The sequence below is a fragment of the Anomalospiza imberbis genome, chromosome 6 (assembly GCF_031753505.1).
Source record: "Anomalospiza imberbis isolate Cuckoo-Finch-1a 21T00152 chromosome 6, ASM3175350v1, whole genome shotgun sequence".
Lineage (NCBI taxonomy): Eukaryota > Metazoa > Chordata > Aves > Passeriformes > Viduidae > Anomalospiza > Anomalospiza imberbis.
Genome location: NC_089686.1, coordinates 17,828,756 through 17,846,123, shown reverse-complemented (window position 1 = coordinate 17,846,123; position 17,368 = coordinate 17,828,756). Strand labels below are relative to the sequence as shown.

Genomic DNA, 17,368 nt, shown 5'->3' with positions numbered 1-17,368 from the left:
CAGCTACTAGATATTACATTACAATAACATACAATTTATACAGGTTTCTTCCTTGACACATCTAAAAGTAGACTTGTATGACAGTATAGATGCATTATAAAACTCTGTATGGATCTAAGGAGAAAGAATAGTTGTATAGTGTACATCTGCACAGCAGCTTCCTGAAGGGGTTTTTGTAGCAGTTATTCTACACATACTGCAGGGGAGACTTTTCATTCTAAGCTGTTAATTTTAAGGAAGTTTAATACTGCGTTCACAGAAACTTTATATTATATATTCCTATAGTTGCCCTCTTATTTTAGGCTAGCTCCCTTATTGCATTCTAAATCACAAGGTATTAAAAACTATAGTTTTTAAGATCTGGATCATCTTCTCTGAAGTTTTGTTTTTGCATCATCTTTCCCACTGGAGCCCTAGCTTTACAACAATCTACGACTACTGCTGCCATACAGACAAGAACAGAACAACTAAATGCATTGCCATGAAGAAAGCGAAGGAGTCTGCAGCCCTGCCAAAACACATATCTCTCCATCATTTAGAAAGCTGCAATGATATTTCAAGACTGCACATGATTTTAAATAACTTGAAGAACCATATGATCAAAGAACATAGAGCAAACACAAGGCAGAAAAGATTGTACCATTCCTCCTGGAAAAGTAATCCTTTAAAAAATCCAAAACAAACAAACAACATATTTCAATAGCTATTAAATCTATTTTCCCCTCCCACTAGCTGTCTGAAAGCTACTTCAGTTGTTTCAACACAAGAATTTCCTAAGTAGGTAGCAAAAGAAAACTGCCCAGCCAGTCTGTTTAAATGCATTTAGAAGGTACCATGTCCTCTAATCTTTCAGGTAAATGTTTTTAGTTCCACATAGTTGTAGGGTAACAGACTGCATGGTCGATGGTCTGAATGTGCCAGGTGGGAATTGCTGCAACTCAGTGACAGCCCTCTGAGAGCTGCAAGGAGGAATTTGGAATACTGACACACAGAGCCACAGGCAGGTGACAATCTGCACTGAGATAGGGCACTTATACCAAGTAAATACTCAAGTAAACCCAGGAGATTTATTTCCATGATCAATTACATATTGTGATGAATTTAGGACTGTTCTAGAATACTCTGTGAATAGAGTGTGCACATCGGGTTGTTGGGCCATTTCCTGCCGACATACGTATGCTCACTTGACTACTGTAAGGAAAAGCAAGCATAAAAGAAAATCAATGGCTTGAAAGAGGAGGACTCTCCAAAGAACTGCAGATTAATTTTCCAGGGTACACACAAACTGTTTTTCCAAGAAAGCCAAATCCTACAGAAGCAAAGTTGTGACATTATGAACAGATCTCTGTCCCAAGTGAGCAGGTAACCATTTAAGGTCCTGCCAGACACACCATCTTTTTCAGAGGAATGGAAACTTGTCTGAGCTAAACATGCAAAAGAAATTGGACATCTTATGGGGTATTTCCTTTTTTTTTTTTTTTTTTGGACATATTTCTCTCTGTGTTGGTTTGTTGCTGAATATATGAACTGTAAGTTAGGTGTCTACACTCGACGATACAAAGGGCAGAAGTAATAGACAAGGAGGCAGTTGTTCCCTAAGTCCATGCCAGGGTGGGGACAGATGCCCACCTACACTTGCAAATGTGACTCTCATATTCCTGGTGCTTTCCTTTCCTCCCAGTTATGGCACATTTTAAAATTATGTTCTGTTGTAATGTATTCTAAGGAAAAGGGGAAAATGCCTGCTGCTGACAGACAGCAGGGAAAAGACAAATCTTACAGGTTTTGACTATTCTTCAACAATGGTAAAATCTTTGCAGTGATCTGTGTAACTTATTTCTGTACTTTTTTGAGTGGATCAAAATCCAGAATGAATTCCATTTTTGTTAAGGCTTTTTTTTTTTTTTTTTAGTTTAATGCGTGTTATGGGATTTAATGTGCACACTATTATAAAATTGTGTTACTACACTCAAAATATATATACTCTCACAGACCAAAGGGGGCCAAAAGCCACCTCAGGCCCATAAGTGAGACCAATTAGAAATACATAAAGCTTTGGTATGTGTTGCCACTGGTGGTCAAAAATTTCAGAGACAGGGCATCTCTATGATGCTGTGACTGCTGACTGAAAGGGAACAAATGGGAATCTCTGCATTCCCTCAGCGTTGCCTAGAAACCAGGGAAATATTTCTAAAAATGCCTACTTATATTTATGTGTTTTAATTATCTATGTGGTGGAAAAAAGCATAAGAACAATAAGAAAGAGACTATGAGAAATCTGTCATATGGGCTTGTACAGAACAGCCTAATACTGCATGTTGAGCACTACAAACTGAGTATTTGGGAAACTGATACTCAGAATTAAAAAAAAAAGAAACAAAAAAATAGTCCTTAAAAAGTATAGAAAGGTAACTATAAGCAGGTTTGGGGGGTTTTTGGGTTTGGTTTTTGGGGATTTTTGTTTGTTGTTTTTGAAAAAGCAGAGACAATGTTTTCTGTGACATGATCTCTGTAGTAGAGAGTAGCACGGCCAACAATATAGAGGTGAGAATCTTGTACACTTACTTTCATTCTCTCCAGCATCTTCAGGTATCTGAAATGTAAACTGTTTAAAGACTATCTCTACGTTTAAAATCTATAGATTTAACAATCTGAATTGTATCAAAGTATAAACCAGAGATCCTGAAACACAAGAACAATGGTAAATAATTTCCGGAAGCCCTTTTCCCAGATCTCTAACTTCACACACAATCTGCTTTAGAGAAAAAAAAAAGACAAAAATAAACAAAACAAAAAATAAAACAAAACAAACAAAAAAAAAAGGAAGAAAACCAAACAAACAAATGAACAAAACCCACACACAAACTCTTGGATTGTGGTTTTTTGGTTTTGTAGATTTTTCCTGGCACATATTTTCCAAGACATTGACCTCAAATCCAAGAGACATAAAGGAAAATGACAAAATGCTATCAAATTATTTTAATTTGACAAGAAGGTAAGGTGTTTGTGATCTTGTGGCTGGCAGTAGTTGAAATACCACGGCAACTGATGCTTTTATATAAAAAGAAGTCAGAAAGACAGAGGACCACCAGAAGATGGAGGACTGATGAGATTCCAAAGTATATATTCCCTTCCTGACTTCCCCCAGACAAATCTGACACCAACTACATTTAAGGATGATTTTAGAGAAAACAGACTGCCAAAATGATAGCTACAACCTGAATCACAGAAACTAAGGCTACATCAAAGGAGTACTTCATAATTGGTGTATCTAAAATTAAAAGGGACATCACAACATTCAATAGTCAGAAAACTACTGAGAAGTTTTTTTGAAGTATTTGATAGAGTCTACACAAAGTACTGGCATAGATAAACTTCTGGTTTCATCCAGCATGTATGTTTGTGTGACCAAGTAGGAGCACTGACTGAGGCAGAAATAAGGAAGAAAAGTTGTCTTCAAGTAACATCCCCTTGATTTTGCTATGATTTTGAGCTACATTCAAATGCATTTTTCTAGCATGTAAGGAAGTGTAGCAAATCATATAAAACACTGTATTTAGCCTATAATTAGTACTCATTTCTAGGTAGTGAAGAGGAATGTCCCTCCATATGGGACAAAGTGATTTTGTGATGTGTTAGGCTATGGAGCGGGCTGCGGTAACCCTGGCCGGTCAATGAGAAAAATCTTCACACAAAAAGTACAAAAGCCCTCAGAGATTTCACATTAGGGAAGACAGCAACCTGTCACACAAATTGTAAATACCACCCTATTGCTTCTTCACTAAGTTCAAATCCAGCACATCGGCATGCACACATTAATCAGGGATGGGATTAAAGCCTGCTTTTCAAAAGGTTATTTTGTGGTTCATTTTTAAGGTGCTGTTCGTTTTCAAAGACATTGAGATTAATTTCATCAGTGTAACGCACTGGCAACGCTCTAGGCTCTCGCTTTGTCACTCGTTCCCTCAAATATCAGCAAATTGCCGTAAATGTCTCCCGGGCATTCATTATTCTTCAACTTCCCGTCAAGTTACAAGAAAAAGGCCTAGGTAATGAGGGCCCGTTCACGGACGGGGACAAATCCTCCGGCGCTGGACGGGGGATTCGGGCCCGAGGCCCCGCGGCGCCTCGCCTGGGCCAGCCCGGGCCGGGGCAGCGCGGGCGGGGCGGGCCCGGCCCGGCCCGGCCCAGGGCCCCGCGCCGCGCGCCGCCATGGCAACGCCGAGCGGGGCCGGCCCGCGCCCCGCCCGCGCTCGGCGCGGCACGAACCGCCGCAGCCGCCGAGCGCGGCCGGCACCGCCCCGTCGGGCCCGGCCGGCAACATGGGGCTGAGGACGCAGAGCCGCGGCAGGCGGAGCCAAGGTGCGGGGGGCTCGGTGGCGGCTGCGGGCGGAGTGGGGAGCGCTGGCCGCGGCAGGGCGGCAGCTACGGCGCGGGGGACGGGTTGTCTTGTGGTCTCCCCCGTTCCTGCCGGCCGTGGGGGTGCGGGGCGCGGCCCGTCTCGCCGGGGGCTGGGGGTTGGGGGCAGGCGGCGCCTCCGCCTTCCCCGCGGGCGTGTGTGAGCGGGCCCGGAGCCGGCACGGAGCCCGCGGGCCCGGAGGCCGCCCGGGCCGCCGTGGCTCCGGTAGCGGGGCTCGGGGGGCCGCGCCTCGCTCCTGTCCACGCGGCCGCCCCGAGCCGTGCCGGCCCGTCCGTGCCGCGCGGGGAGCCGGCGGGGCGCTGGCACGGCGGTGGAAAGAATCGAGTGCCGCGGCTCGGGAAGGGGACGCGTACAGCCCGTGACCGGCTGTAATCCTCCGAGAGTCCAGGCCTGGAACTGAGCGTCCTACAGCTGTCACCGCACGGTGCCTCCGGGTTGTACCGGCGTCGAGTGCTGCTGTGGGCAGCGCTTCAGGCTGCCGGGATCGGCCGCGTTTGCGAGGCCGAGTTCTGTGCCCACTTCTTTTCTTAGTCAGCCTTCGTCTTCTCCAAAGCTGTTATTCATTGATTATAATGGATTGTACCCTGTGTGTGCAACATCCCCTGGCGTTTAGCTGTAGATCAAAGTCTTTTGGTTTGGTGGGATTTTAATGCAAGCGTAGTTGAATAATAAAAGACTCAAACGTTTTAAAGGTCTTACAAAGTGAATCCTTACCCACATTTAACTATCTGTGGGCTGCTCTGGTGCCCTGTTCCTATGAGTAGTCCTAGGGGCACTTGTCATTCCTGATAAAAAAAGGTGCAAACGTGCAAAAATGCTTGCATGAGCCAACTATGGCTCTTCGAAAATACCTAAAATATTTTCAGATATAAACTTGATTACATGCATAATGTAAAACAATGGTAGGAATTATTCAGTGTTGCATTGTAATGTCAAGATCATACATCGCTGCATAAAATCAGAGCCATTTGAGATAACGTTAGGCTGTTGTGTTGCATCTCAGTGTCAGATGTCACTTCAGGAGACAGTGACAGATGCCACTTCAGAAGAAGCCTGATATCAAAGTACAGTTTGAACATAAATTCTAATACTATATGGGAATATCAAATTCAGAGCCAAAACTAGTATCTTGTGCACCCAATTTTTATGCTCTCCTATGTAGTGTAAAGGAAGTTTTATGACAAATACATCCTTGTTCTGACTATTTTTACATTTGTCAAAATACTTTTATAGACAATCAGAAAGCATGTCGATTGTTGACCATAAAAAGGGAATAAATAGGATACGAGATCTAAATTTCATTCAGGTTGCAACAAGCTTTACTTGAATGATATCTGTTTAGCAAACAAAAAGTTCAAAAGTAGGGAAGAATTACGGTGTGTCTGTTAAATTGGAAAGCCATTGCTTGTGTGCGTAGGAGGTTACAATGGAGGCAGAAACGTGTGGCTGAACAGTCCAGTGTGGATGTTCTCAGGCACGCAGGAAGGATCCTTAGAGAGAGCAAGGATTAGCACAGGCAGAGAGACTAATACACTGAGCTGAGCTGGAAGTCTGTGTGCCTGAGCAAACTTGGCAGAACAGCCACTGGGTTGCTTGCAGTTCATGAAAGGGGGAGAACATATTTATGGTTTCTCAAAAGAGCTGTATCTAAAATGTTAGTACAGAGAAAGTGGGATAACTATTCCATGTCCTGGTTGTATGCCATTCAAAGTTTCTTGTTCAGTCTTAGCCTCATCATTTTAAAGAAAGAAGCAAAGTTTGGCACTTGTTTGTATCAGGCCTTGTTTTGTCTAGTGATAATACTGAGAAAATATATATTTTTTAATATATTGGAGTATGTAGGATTTTTGTATAGGTCTTGTCGAAGTTCAAATAAGGCTGAGATTTTTTTACCCTCCTAGAAATACCAAAGAATTAATCTGCTATGTTTTTCTTTAATTCCAGGTATAAACCTTGAAGTTATTTACTGTAGTATTTTCAGGAGCCAGTTAATATACTCACAGATTTATTGTATGACCTCAAATAATCTGAATACTGTAATTTTAAACCAGCTTTGTTGCTTAAATCCAGTCTTCTGCATTGGGCTGTTTAATTCCCGTTGCTCTTCAGGTATGTGTTCAGGAGCAGCAATACCTAACAGCACTGTGCACTTACTGTTAATCAACGACACACATTTGTGCCACTTTTATCTTACAGCAGTGAGGAACTCATCATTGCTGCTGCATGGAGGCTGCTGTTAGGTTTAGGCGCAGGCTCCCAGGATTTTAAAACAAAATTTAAATGCTTCACATGTTTATAGACAACATAATCTTATTTACATTTTTCCTTCCATTGTAGGAAGTCCTTGCATTAATCTGACTAGAGCTGAAAGTGTGTTAACACAGAGATTGTGAACTACTTTTGTTTTTTTAATTATTCCTTCATTTACCACTTGAACAAACAGCTTATTAAATTTACTAAATTATTCATTTGGTAGCACCAGTTTTTAGAAACTGAAGTTTTCTTTGACCAACAAGAAAGATGGAAAATTATCTAGTTATGTCTTCAAAGAAGGAAAAATATTTACAAGTTTTATTTGAATCATAATAATTTTAACTGAAATTGGGAAATGTTAATCCGTATTCTTAACTTTTTAAGTTAGAATTTTACTTTAATTTACCAAATTAAAACCTTCACTCGGTGAATTGTATATTGTGACTGGGAGAAGAGTCTGATACCCACCTCATCACAGCCTCCTTTCAGGTAGTTGTAGCGAACTGACATAAATTCATTTTCTTTTGCCTGCAGTTCATATCACAAAATGTGCTACTGACACAGCCATTTGTTTCTGCTTTTGGAGTATGAATGGAGCAATAGTTTGCATCCAGAACTTCCCTTGCTGAAGCCTGTAGCTATAAAGATTTTAACAAATATTTTTCCAGAGTTATTTAGTCAGATATGACTAAAGGCAACTGTATTATTTCATTAGATTCCTGAAATTTTTCAGAGGATGGCTTGACTCTTGAAACTGAAATACAATTTTAGTTGCATGGTTTTAATTAATACAGAATACTGTAAGATTATTAATTCTAAAGGTCTGAGAGACCTAACTCTTAGGCATTGAGAGTATGTGTAAAGAAGAGCTTTTGTGTAATCCAGCATAGTAAGTGTATAAATAGCACCCATCTAATTAATGGCTTAGGAGGTTATGTATAGCGCTTGTCAGGGGGTGTATAATTTTTGTTATATTTTGCCTATGACACAAATGATCCTATGCAAAATTCAGAGGAAACATTTGGGATTTTATTTTAAAATTGGAGTAGTGTTATTTCCTGGGTCTCTATTCATTGAGTTTGCTTCAGGAAGTTTAGATAATAATGACTATTATTTCTGCTGGTGAATTCTGCTATTTATTGACAAATGTTAAACGTGATTATTTAAAAGACGAATTCACATATGATACTTTATACTCCCAGGATTGATAAGAGTTTTGTTGTGAGTGAAACCAGAAAGGGGTCCAAGAGGCTTTTGTTCCACTTGCATGAACAGGAAAGAAAATACAGGTGTGATTATGACATGCTTGTTTTGCCTCACTGTAACTTTCAAATAAAACTGAGTACTATCTGCATTCAGTAAGTGGCTAAATCTAAAGCCACGTTTGAAGGCTTCTTGTGATTGCATAGGTGCTGCAGAAAAGTAGTGGAGACTTGCCATGTTTGCACCTGTGTTCTTCACGTAGAGAAGGAGTCTGTGGGTGGGTCACTGCTCTCTGCTGGCATTTTTGTGTATCCAGTTCTGCATCTCTTTGCCAGCTTCATCCATCTGTGAGTAAGAACTAGGAGCCATTAGTATTTCCCAGTGGCTGGGTAGGAGAAAACCCAACAAATTAATACACATTTTTTAGAGAAACTCATTCTGTTCTGTGTTCATTCCCATATATGTTAGTAGAGGGTAAGAACTAGGCAGCCAAGGATAAGCAACCAGAGAAGCTTAAACTAGATGACCAATTAGAGTTCCTATAGCACCTGGTCAGCCACAGCTGAGCAAGTAGGGTGTGTTTGAGGGGAGGAATGGCCACAAGTAAGGAAGAGGCAGCAAACTGGGGACCATGAAAGGAGTTTAAGGGGGATGGTTCAAAGATGTAAGCTACATGAATAGGAAAGCAGGCCTCATTAGTAGTACTACTAAAAGAATATGGGGTTTTTTTAAGTATATCATGCTAATATGAAGGCAAAGCAGTTAAAAATAGAAAAAATTAGTTTCTTATTTAAATAAAGTTTAAATCCAGTGTGGATTTTCCTAACTAGGTTAATGTTTTAATGTACTCTGAGCTATCGTCTTTCCTCTGTGTATTCATATATACAAAAATTTCTATAACATAAGGAATTAATGGATACTCTGGTTTGAAAATTCTCCTAGTACCAAAAGGCAAGGAACATGTATTTCAGGTCATAATTCAGTTTCTTTAAGTATGACCTTGTCAGACATATTAGATAAGATGCTTAAAGGAGTTTCCATGACTGCTTGAAGTTATTTCGAGTTTCACAGAGATTATTTAAACCACTTTTGTTATTTCCTCAGCATATGTACAGCATTAGTGTTCTTGTGTACTGTTAGTTGTATAGACTTAGAAGAGTTAATTTATAGCAGGAAGCCCACTGAAGAGGTCATAAAACTGGTTGTTAGAATAAAGGTGGTAGGGGTAGACATCCTTGATGTGTATGAAATACACAGCACAAACCTTCTGCATGTTGTTGCGTGAATTATCCACTTGGGCAAAGGTGCCTCTTTAACTATTTCTGGTTTAGAGCATTGAGATATTAGGGAAGAAAAAAAGGAAGAAAAAGAGTTGGCAGTAAAAGATTCAAGAATGCCAAACATTTATAAATCACTGTAGTGACTAGAGTGTTTGCAAAGCATTTGTCAGCTTGGGTCCTTACCAGGCTTAGAGGGATCAAATGCCCAAATCTCATGCGAATGATGCAATTCTAGTCTGTTAGAGGCAGAGGTGTTTCTGCATTGCCAGCTGAGAGGAGGCCACTATAGAGCTAGGAACGCGCGAGTCCTGGATCCACCAAAACCAAACCGTGCGCAAAAGGGTCAGTATTGACAGTGATGAGCATATTTTTCTGGAACAGCTGGAGAGACCTGAAGTTAAATCCACCTGGGACTGAGGGCTAAGCTCCCAGGCTAAGGTCTGGGAACTGCCTTTTGGAAATTACAGTGTTCACAGGTCTCTACACAGTTAAGGTTTCAATATCTGGTAGTGCTAGATTTAGATGCCTATATCCAATATCCCACCTAAGGTCTCTGTATTTTTATGGATTTTCTTTTAAGTAGCAAGTCTTGATGGGTAGGGGTAGCGTGATAGATTGATTTATTTACTTAATTTTCATTTGCTTGACTGAAGTACATACTTGTTATAAAAATAGTAAGTCTAATACTTCTGTTTAAAATCTTTTCTTGAAGAACATGCTAATGAAAGACTGGGCTTCTTTCCAGTACATATTCACATTCCAAATCTGAAATGGCTTTGTAGAAAAATCATTTCTATAAATTCTGCATATCCACTAACAACCAGGAAACAAAGTAAACCACCAATTTCTGTAACTTTTAATACTGTAAAATCAGAAGTTAGGATAGGATGCATTTTAAATTTAAATAAAAATATATTCTAAACAAAATATTTTTCAATTCTCTTTGGAATAATGTAGTTATTACATTTGTTAGATACCAGCTGGAAAGAATTTTAGAGAAAGCTGTTTTGGTTTTGTCTTCATTGTTGCTTAGTGTCATAGAAGGAACTAAAAGATCAAATAAATTTTTAGAAGTATTTAATTTGTTTGCTCTCTGTACTTTATGTATGTCAGTATGAAAATCCTGTTTTTGTATTCAGTGTGGACAGTCCACTTACATCTATAAGGGAATTTACATTTAGATCAGATAGTTACATGTGTCATGTATCAAAGATATTTTCCAAGTTATCCTCCCATTATTTGGTTTATATTTGATTAGCTATAAATTACTGAAAATCCCACCTTCTCCTTTAAAATTCTCTTCGCATATCTAAGCATTCAGCTTTGTTTCTGCTGTTGCACAAATAACTGAAAACAACAGCTGGAATCCAAATAAATATTCATTCAAGTCAAAAGACAACCTGAAATTATAGTTGTGAAACTTTTGACCATTAGCACTTTCTACCCTCCGTAAGGTAGAAAGAGTCTGCACATACAAAATTCTCCAGTTTCTTCTCGGACATTAGCAACATGTTTCTTCATTATAAGGGTAATTTCCATACTGTCTATATGTCCATAGTCAAAATAGAGCACATAGAAATATTTTTTATTTCTCCCGACTGACACTTTTTGACAGCTTCTTTCGCCTGTGAAATACTGATGCCGAGTTCTTTTTTCCTTCTTGCTCCTTCCCCGGGTACAAATTAATCGTAAAGGACAAAAGCAGCCGACAGTGGTTTTTCCGGTGGAATTTCCACTGTGCCATCTGCTGGTGGCGCACAGCAAGTGAACATTGTAAAGGCCAGCCTTCCTGCAGTGCTGAACTGTTGTGTCTGCAGCTGGAGACAGTAAAGGCAGCAGGTTTCGGAGTGTCCCTGATGGTGTTTAACGCGGGACAAAGTCATTTAGCTTACTTGAAGAGAATCAACTGCAGAGAGAGCAATGTCTCGGTTTTTTAAGTGACCATGCTTGCCCTTCTAGAATTCTGTCACATAAGGGTGAGTTAGAGGTGATACTGGAAGCACTTACCTAACAATACCACAGGTGCTTCCCTCTGGAATTATAGCCTAGCTGTGAAGCACAGAAAACAGTGGAATATTTAAGTTATTTGAGCAATTCTGAATGAAACACTTATGATTCTCAGTTGTCTGCTGTAATCTGGATTGCAGTTATATGTGCATGCAGGTTTTTATCACTAGAAAAAATTCTCTCAACTGGAATTTATAATCTAACATTCAAGTCCTCTCAAACACTTGCATTCTTCCAACACCTGCATATTGTAAATAACGGAAGTCATGGGTTTCAGGGTGGATCCAGCTAGACTGTGAATACCACTTGTATGTAGTAGTGTATGGCAGAGAAATAAAATATTTTATAAGGAAAGAAATGCTTTATTGGAAGAGGTTTTCAGTCATTGCAGAAATATTCTGACTATGATAAATCTAATAAATTCTTGCTGTATGTTTGGAATTTTAATATTTGAAAAATAATTTATTGTTTGTCTCTATGTATGTTTAAATCACAAACAGAGATAAGGAAGAATTGTACCATGAGTGAAATGAGCCATTTGAAATCGATACAGATGAGCAGGAGTGTTGTCCTTTGGCTTTAAAGATAACAGTATAAAGTTAAAACAATTGCAGGATAGTGTTGAAAAAATCTCCAGAGCATTTTCTTCTTTTTTTTCCTTTGTCCCTTTTCAACTGCTGATCTGGCAACTTTGCAGCAAAAGGAGTGGGAGCACTGTTATTGCAAACACCACAGCTAATACTGCAAATCCACAGGAGCCTGTACTGTATAAAGGCTGGCTTTTCAAAGTATGAACATAATTGAAGATTGCCCTGGTATTTTTTGTGCTTTGTAAAAAGGTTGAATCTGTTGATCCAGATTTAGTGTCATTTCACAACAGGGTAAAATTATTTTAATTTTCTTTTTTTTAAGATATTTTTATAGCCTCCTATACTACTCCTAGTCATTCAAAGTTTAGTACAGTATGGCTTTCTTATAAGGCCTTTGGATAAATAATGTTAAAACATCATTGGATGAATTATTTGTTTTGCTGTAATCTCTAATACTTAATATTTAAGACACCACGTTAACCATCTTGTGCAACATGCCATTGAAATTAAAAACAGAGCTATATACTATAGTAGTTATATATGTAATTGCAATAGTACTTTAACAGTCATTACATAACAGTGGGAAATGAAAAAGAAGCCCTGGACAGCCAGGTGCTGGGCATACAGGAGGTGAGCTATGAGAGGTGGGATTAAGAACTGTTACCATGGCTGTCATCACGGCTCCCTGCACCCCCCGGGTAGTTTGTAATGGTGTCTGCCTTTATCACCTTGGCTGAGGTCACTGGGAGGAGATTCCTGCTCATACTGGGTAGGTCCAGTGTGCTTCTTCATGGGCTGAAAGGGGGAAAGCCAGAGGTCAACAGGAGCAGTAGAGCAGTCGAGTTACCCACTTCACCTGCATGGTGATTGCAGACTCTTGAACTGACAGCTGAGAAGTACGACGGGGATGGGAAGACCGTGTGGACCTTGATAGTTAATAGTATTAAATTTGTAGAACTTGTCTGTACAGTTTTAGAATTAATGTTAATTAAGTGTGATTGATATATTTACTCTGTTAAAAAATCCTGTTTGTTTTGATTTACATCTTATATACCTTGGATGCCTTAAAGCAGTGCTCTGTATACACTAGTATTTGTAGTCCTGGCATATCTCCTGTCCAAATTTGTTCTAAAAGTGTTGCAGATTCTTAATTAGTTCCCATGCCAATTTTTAAATCTTAGGTTGCATGACAGCCAGTGATTTTCAAAGAGGAGATGCAGATTTTTTAATCTACATTCTCTCATTTTTTAGAACAACTGGTTGTTTAAGTTTTGTTGGCATCTCCACTTGTCTATGGAGTTCCCAGTCTGTCAAAGTGCCATGAACTTTGAAACAAATTGGAGGTTAGCATAGAAATAGAATCGTGGCCATATCTCTGTACGGTTTAATGACCAGTGTAAAGTTCAGACTGAAGTGTTCTGATGGTCTGTTCTGCTGTTTAGCTCCCTGAACCACTGAGAGCACTATCATTGTATCTTGGTGTTTAGATTAGGTTATTTAATTGCACTTGTAGTTCAGTGATTATAAAATGATTTAGTAAGATTTTGAAAAAGATCCATCAGAACCATTCTTGCATTCTTTGGAGAAATACTTTATCTTGTCTATAAAAATATGTGTGGGGATTTTTCTCTAACTTTTGGGTTTTGTTTCCCGTTTAGTTAAAGACAATGAATGCTCAGCTCTTGTCATTCCCAGATGTGGTCCAGCAAGTCCATTTAAAGGACACTTAAGTAATAAAAGTAATGGTAAGTAACATGTACTTTCATCAAAAGGTCAGCTTGGTTTATGTGAATTCATTGATTTTATGCTAAAATGTTTTTATTAAAACTTCTGCATCAAGCTTATTTGGAGATATTTAATAGTTCTTATATTTAGTATGCATTACTGAAAATATTTTCAAGGAATAAGTTTTGCCTTGATTGTGCTGCTGGCTACAAATTGGTAGCAAGATGAGCAAATATATAAAGATCTCCCATCTCTATTAGCTGTAATATACATGTATACATATGTTTACCACATAAAGAACCCCTGAGGTTTAACATGTTCCTTTAGAGACAGCAGTTTACATTGGCTAGTGTGTGATTCTGTGCCATACTGACACCTCATATACCTTTTTTTTTCAAAAGAGCGTAGAGTGAAGAACAGGAAGTTTCCATGTTAACATTTTCATAGTACAATTTCAGCCACTTTTGCAGATATTTATTGAATTAATGGCTCATTGTGGAAAGAAAAAGGATTGAAAGAAAGGATGATTTCATGTGATAGTAACTGGTAAAAAAAATACTATCTTTGAGCAAAGAAGTTAAACAAATGGTGTTTTAAAGTTTGTGAGTTTGAATTTTAAAAATTTTAAAATTCTGGGTTTTTTTGCTTTCCTTTCTAATGTTCAAATGTATTTTAATCTTACAGCTTTCTGCATTGGCTCCTCTCGAACTCTAACTGACCAGTACCTGATCAGAGATCACATGGTGGTTCATTATAACAGAATTCTTTCAGCCAAAGGTAAAAATGTGCATGTATGAACGAACTGTTTCCCTCTAAATTTAGCTCAGTCTCTCAGAATAGCCTCATACCAAGAAGGAATGAACTGGATTGTAGTAAGTTTACTATTCTTCCTTTTTCTTACCCAAACATGTGTCAGCAGGGAGATGTGGCTGCTATTTAATAATACTTTTGTATTATTGAGATAGGAAGTTTTGTGTGAAAACATTTTCCTTAAATGTTACCAAAGATCCTACCTTAACTTTAGAGCACTTTGTGCTGTATTGGCTTCATTCTGCTTTCAATGAAATAATGAATTATGAAATAATAGGCTGAACTGAAAGTCATAGTGATAGTCATAACAGCAAACATACAGTAATTATTTTAGGAATGAAGGCAGAACATTTCTACTTAAACTCAGATCACAATGTCTTTCTTTTATTATTTTTATTTCAAAAACTTAATGATCTTTTGTTCATCTTGCAGTGAATAGTAATAGCAAGTTCTAAGGACTGTGAAAATTGCCATGTGTGTTTGCAAATGAGAAAATCATGTTACTGACAGAGTCCATACTCACAAATACAGTACTCACAATGTTATGTCTCGTGACATACTCAGTATCCTCAGGTATGCAGGTAAATCCTATCAGAACAAAATGTACAGAAACCTTTTGAAAGGAGTCTTCATTTAGGTGATGATTCTTCCTTTAAATATGTGTTTTACCCAGGAGCTTTATTTCAAATGCTGTGACCATATTAATAGCAACCTAATACTTTAGGTACACAGTAACTAGCATGTTTTAAAATAAAGAATTAAATTAATCTTTGTTCTGTGTTGTTTATTACTACATTTTTGTAGCTATCACATATACGAAGTAAATATTGAATCACTCACATTTGGTGTTTTTATATTTTCAGCAGCTGTAGATTCTTCATTGCCCAAAAGTAGGTTGACCAGCATCAAACGTAAGTATTTGTTATGTATATGTATTGTTATTTGTTACATGTTGATTCTGCAAATGTTTCTGTAAAACTAACTTAGCAAAAGAGCCAGTGAAGAGTAACAATAGCATATAACCCTTGGCTGAGCATTCATGTGTCTGCTTGTTTATTCAGCTTTCACATCCTTCTTCAGCTACTGGTAGATGCATTGGATCTGCATCAAAGGGAATGCTGGAGAGATGGATCTGGGGTGTCAGTAATTAGTTGTGCTTAGCAGGGCAGTTCATTTGTCAATGGCAAAAGTGTCTCAACTGCAAGAGATAGGATAATCTTAAATATATGGTACAAATGCACAGACAAAATCCTGGACCTTTCTTAACAAAAGCCTTTGAGGATTTCTCTCACTGCTCAATGTGTGCATGTAACTGATTTTTTTTTTCTGACCTGCATTACTTTATATGCTGTTCCATCTGACCAAGATTCCTTTACAAACAGATAAGAAACTCTGCCATTTAGGCTGAAAGTTTTGCAGTTATCAAAGAGGTAATTCCATGGGAAACACCTACTTTCAAATTCATCATTTTTGGTCTCACAGACTTCTCAGTATTTAAAGTTAAGACTACCCAGACATATCTTGTTTAGTTTCTGCACTATCCTTATAAATTCTAGGTTTTTGTAATTAAATTAAAATTATTTCAGTTTTATTTCGTACCTGAAGTTAGAGTGGTCGCATTCTTTTCCTGTAGTTCTATGCATTGTTCATCAAGAAATGCAGATTTCTGTACTGTAATAACCATTCAACCAAGTGTGACATGTTCAGGTGTTAAGCTCAGTGCAGGGTACCATTTCTAGAGTCTCTGGTAAGCCACTGTAGAGTCATTTTTCTTCCTTTGTCATTTTGTGAAACAGATTACGTGGAGATGACAGCCAATTGCTCAGACAGAATGTTGCAAATATGCTGAGGAAGAAAAGTAATGGAAAAGGGGTTTTAGAATACTTTCAAAACAATTTCTTCTTTCTTGCTCAAGATGAGACACGTGATTTATCCAGGCACAATGTTAACTTCAATATAGTTGAATATCAGTGGTATCTCTAGTGTCACTGAGGATGAGGGGTCTGCACCTCTTTATTCCCACAGTAGTTCTCTTTAAGTAGTTCTCTCAGTAGCATGTCATTGCTTCAACTGAAGCATATTATTACTTTTTTCTCTTTGTGTTCTTTGTCTTACTAGTTATTTCATTCCAAATAAAGTTTCTGTTCCTTCTCTATTTCAAGATTTGTGCAAGGGGGTAAATTTAGTTTAAAATTATAGGATTTATTAACAGCACAGAGTTACAAAACAGAATTCCTGCAGATAGCGTTAAAAAATACCTCCTGAAAATGTGCTTCATGTCCTGCTGGAGTAGCAGGTGAGTATTCCCCTTTGGGGTTGTTGCCATGAATCAGTCATTAGTGTTTAAGAATTAAACATGATACTGTAGTTGGCATTCTCCCTGGCCAACTGAATGTGTTCTGTCCTTAAAGTGGATTTAGTTTCCACTGTTCTTTTCCTGGTATCTTAGCTGGCAGCAAAGCAGGCAAGGTGCCATGCCCCTGGGCTAGCAGTGAGCATGTTCCTGTGTGTTAGATCAGGCTTACTGACTTAAAATAGTTGTTAGAATGTGAAACTTCTTGAAATGTGAAACTTCTATGTTCAGAATTAGTCCAAGCATGTTGATTGATACCAGTGGCCATTAGAAGCCTGTGGTTGTGAAACTTGTGCCAGAAAACTTGACAAAGGCTGTGCCAAGTGAGACAGCTGTTGTTACACATGCCTGGTTTCTAACAGTACTAACTTTTCAACCCATATGTTTAGAGGTTTTTCCACAAGGCATATTGATAGTACAGCTTGAACTCGGTGATTAGTGTGCTTAGGAATGCAGGTCTCTTTGATACAGGGCAGGGGGAGAAGAAGAAGGAAAAGAAATACTCTGAGAAGTTACCCACCACAGATCTATTCTAGCCTGGTGGAACTTGAATTCTTGGAGGGAGGGCAGTGAGAGATGGGGAGAGGTAACAGTTCAGACTGATAGTAACATTGGTTTTCTGCCCTTTAAAGAGGTTAAGTTCAAGCAAAAATATCAAGAAATACATATTGTTATGTAATTCTGTATTTAAATGTCAATTTTCCCATGAACACATATATCTGTCTAC

At 38.6% G+C, this 17,368-nt stretch overlaps 1 protein-coding gene across 1 annotated transcript in view; it reads left to right on the top strand.

Moving 5' to 3' along the window:
* Positions 1 to 4,207: 4,207 nt before the first annotated feature.
* Positions 4,208 to 17,368, top strand: part of SPATA7 (spermatogenesis associated 7) — a 34,608-nt gene continuing 21,447 nt past the window's right edge. Inside the window, exons 1-4 of the mRNA XM_068192664.1 lie at positions 4,208 to 4,362; positions 13,412 to 13,498; positions 14,163 to 14,255; positions 15,152 to 15,199. Of these exons, the coding sequence (XP_068048765.1) occupies positions 4,323 to 4,362; positions 13,412 to 13,498; positions 14,163 to 14,255; positions 15,152 to 15,199 (268 nt within the window). The 5' untranslated portion in view covers positions 4,208 to 4,322. The remainder of the gene's footprint in view (positions 4,363 to 13,411; positions 13,499 to 14,162; positions 14,256 to 15,151; positions 15,200 to 17,368) is intronic.